General features: G+C 51.0%; 1 protein-coding gene across 1 annotated transcript in view; it reads right to left on the reverse strand.

Annotated features, from left to right (window-relative positions):
- Positions 1 to 2084, reverse strand: part of LOC119590427 — a 21897-nt gene that overhangs the window by 8962 nt on the left and 10851 nt on the right. The window contains exon 8 of the mRNA XM_037939094.1: positions 470 to 2082. Coding sequence (XP_037795022.1) covers positions 470 to 2082 — 1613 coding nt within the window. The remainder of the gene's footprint in view (positions 1 to 469; positions 2083 to 2084) is intronic.

Here is a 2084-nt window from a genome sequence, read left to right on the forward strand (position 1 = left end):
ATACGTCTTATATTACTAAGGTATTGTTATTGGTCGAAAATTATGTTAAAAAACTTGGATTAGTTCAGCTTAGTTCTGGGGGAATCGGGATTTATAGCATGCACGAACATTTTCTCAGCATAATAAGTCTCATAATGTAACAATTTTAGTAATACACACATGAATTAGTGCATGCAAACATGCCAGACAATAAGCAACGTAAGGTCGGTTACTTCTGTCCAGTCTGGTCATGAGGTGGATTTTAAGATTTAGTGTAACACCAGATTCTTTTGCATGTCAGTCTCTTCAAGACAAAGAAACAGCATTCACAGCCAAAGAGGATTCTGTTATTCTCGTGTACATGCAGAGCCCTTGTAGGAAATTTTGTCACAGGAGACCTCATTTGGTTAATCGAGTTGGTCTATTAGTCGTTCGGAGTAAGTCGATCGTTCGTCGTCGGTGGTCTGGAGTCTGTCAGGAGTCCTCTTACCGGAAGTGACTGACTGATCGGACTGACGACGCTGAGCTACTTGGAGGCTCCTTCGTAATATGGGGATATCCTGCTGGCGCGTGAGTTTGGGCATGAGGCGATTCCGGAGGAGGATGTGTCTGGGGGCGCGAACCGAGTTGGAAGGGGGGAGGATGTGGGCAGGGGGAGAGGGCCCAGGCCGTAAGCCAGGGGTGAGGGTTCTGGGAGGAGAGGGTCGTCCTACAGGAGAGTGTTGTCGTCCTGAAGTAGAGGGTCGTCTGGGAGGGGGTCGTCTCGGAAGGGGGCGCCGTAGGCGGGTGGGGCGATTTGAGGGCTTTTTAAGGGCAGGTCTGACCTGGTCTCGAACGTCAGAAGGTTCAAGTGAAATTTCCTCAAACTCGAAATCCTCATTAGGGAAAGGAGCATTAAAATTGTCTAAAAAGTTGGTCGAGGGAAAGCCCTCAAGTTCAGATAAATCGAGCAGTTCGTGACTAGAATCATGAAGGATTTGATCGTCAAAATCGTTGAAGTTAGGCCTTCGGGCTTCAGACTTTTTAAACTGGTGTGGCCTCTTCGAATGATGAGACGCTCTTGCTCTATCGCGCGGGTTTCGTCGAGGGGGACCTGGCCTTGGACGACGTCTGAACCGCTGCCCTGAGGCTGACTGCTGAAGGTCCTCGGTCGCGTCCACAAGGTCTCTCTTTCTGCGGCTGTGATGCTGAAACCGATCTCCTGATGGGATATTTACATGAAACCCGGTATTGTCATTGGTGGGGAAGAGACGGACAGCTGCCTGGGAGGGATCGTCAGATGCTACGGGAGAAGGACGCGGGTGTGCTACAGGCTGGGGTTGGGTTTTGCGTACAAAGCGGTTTTTATTGCCTCTAAATAAGCTGCCTATTGACGTAGGAATCGAGCCGGCGTAAGGACTGGTTAAGAAGCCTTCTAACGTGTCAGTGATGCCCTGCCTCTCTTGAGCCACTTCCAAACTTCTCCTTTTCATGCCCAACACTTCGAAAAAATTAGGTATTCTGAATGGAAGCGAAAAGGACGTTGGGCTCGGCTGTGCTTGTCTGTTGGGCTGTTCAACTACTTGGCTACTACTACTAGGAAGTTTAGAGTCTACGTTTGGATTTCTGGGGAACCTGTTGTTACGGTTAAGGAGGCTACTGATTGAGTTCGGGACCGAACCTTCCCAAGGAGAAGTCAAAATCCCGGCGAGCTGAGAAGACACGTCCTGCCGCGCGGTCACGTCGCGCTTCTGCCTGGGAAGTCGAGCCGACTCAAAGCTGTCGAAGCCCGAAAACAGGGTTTCGAACTGCTGTCCTGCGAAAGTTGATGAGGGAAAAGGGTTCTCGGGGGAAGTGCGTGAAGAAGCCTCTTGGAAGGTTGGGAAGGGGCGTGCAGGAGTAAAGGACTCTCTGCGCGATGGTGAAAATTGAGGACGTGCCGGGGGTGAAGGACGGAAGGATGCTTGTTGGGGTCTAGGAGCCTGTCGGCGGTTGGGCCTTGAGGTAGGAGGTTTGTTCAGTGGTCGAAAGGATGAGGACGAGGACGAAGACGATATGGGGGCAGAAAAGGAAGCAGAAGGCCGGGGGGAAGATTGGAAATCGGGGCGAATAGGGGCTTGTGGTCT

The sequence above is a fragment of the Penaeus monodon genome, chromosome 27 (assembly GCF_015228065.2).
Source record: "Penaeus monodon isolate SGIC_2016 chromosome 27, NSTDA_Pmon_1, whole genome shotgun sequence".
Classification (NCBI taxonomy): Eukaryota; Metazoa; Arthropoda; class Malacostraca; order Decapoda; family Penaeidae; genus Penaeus; species Penaeus monodon.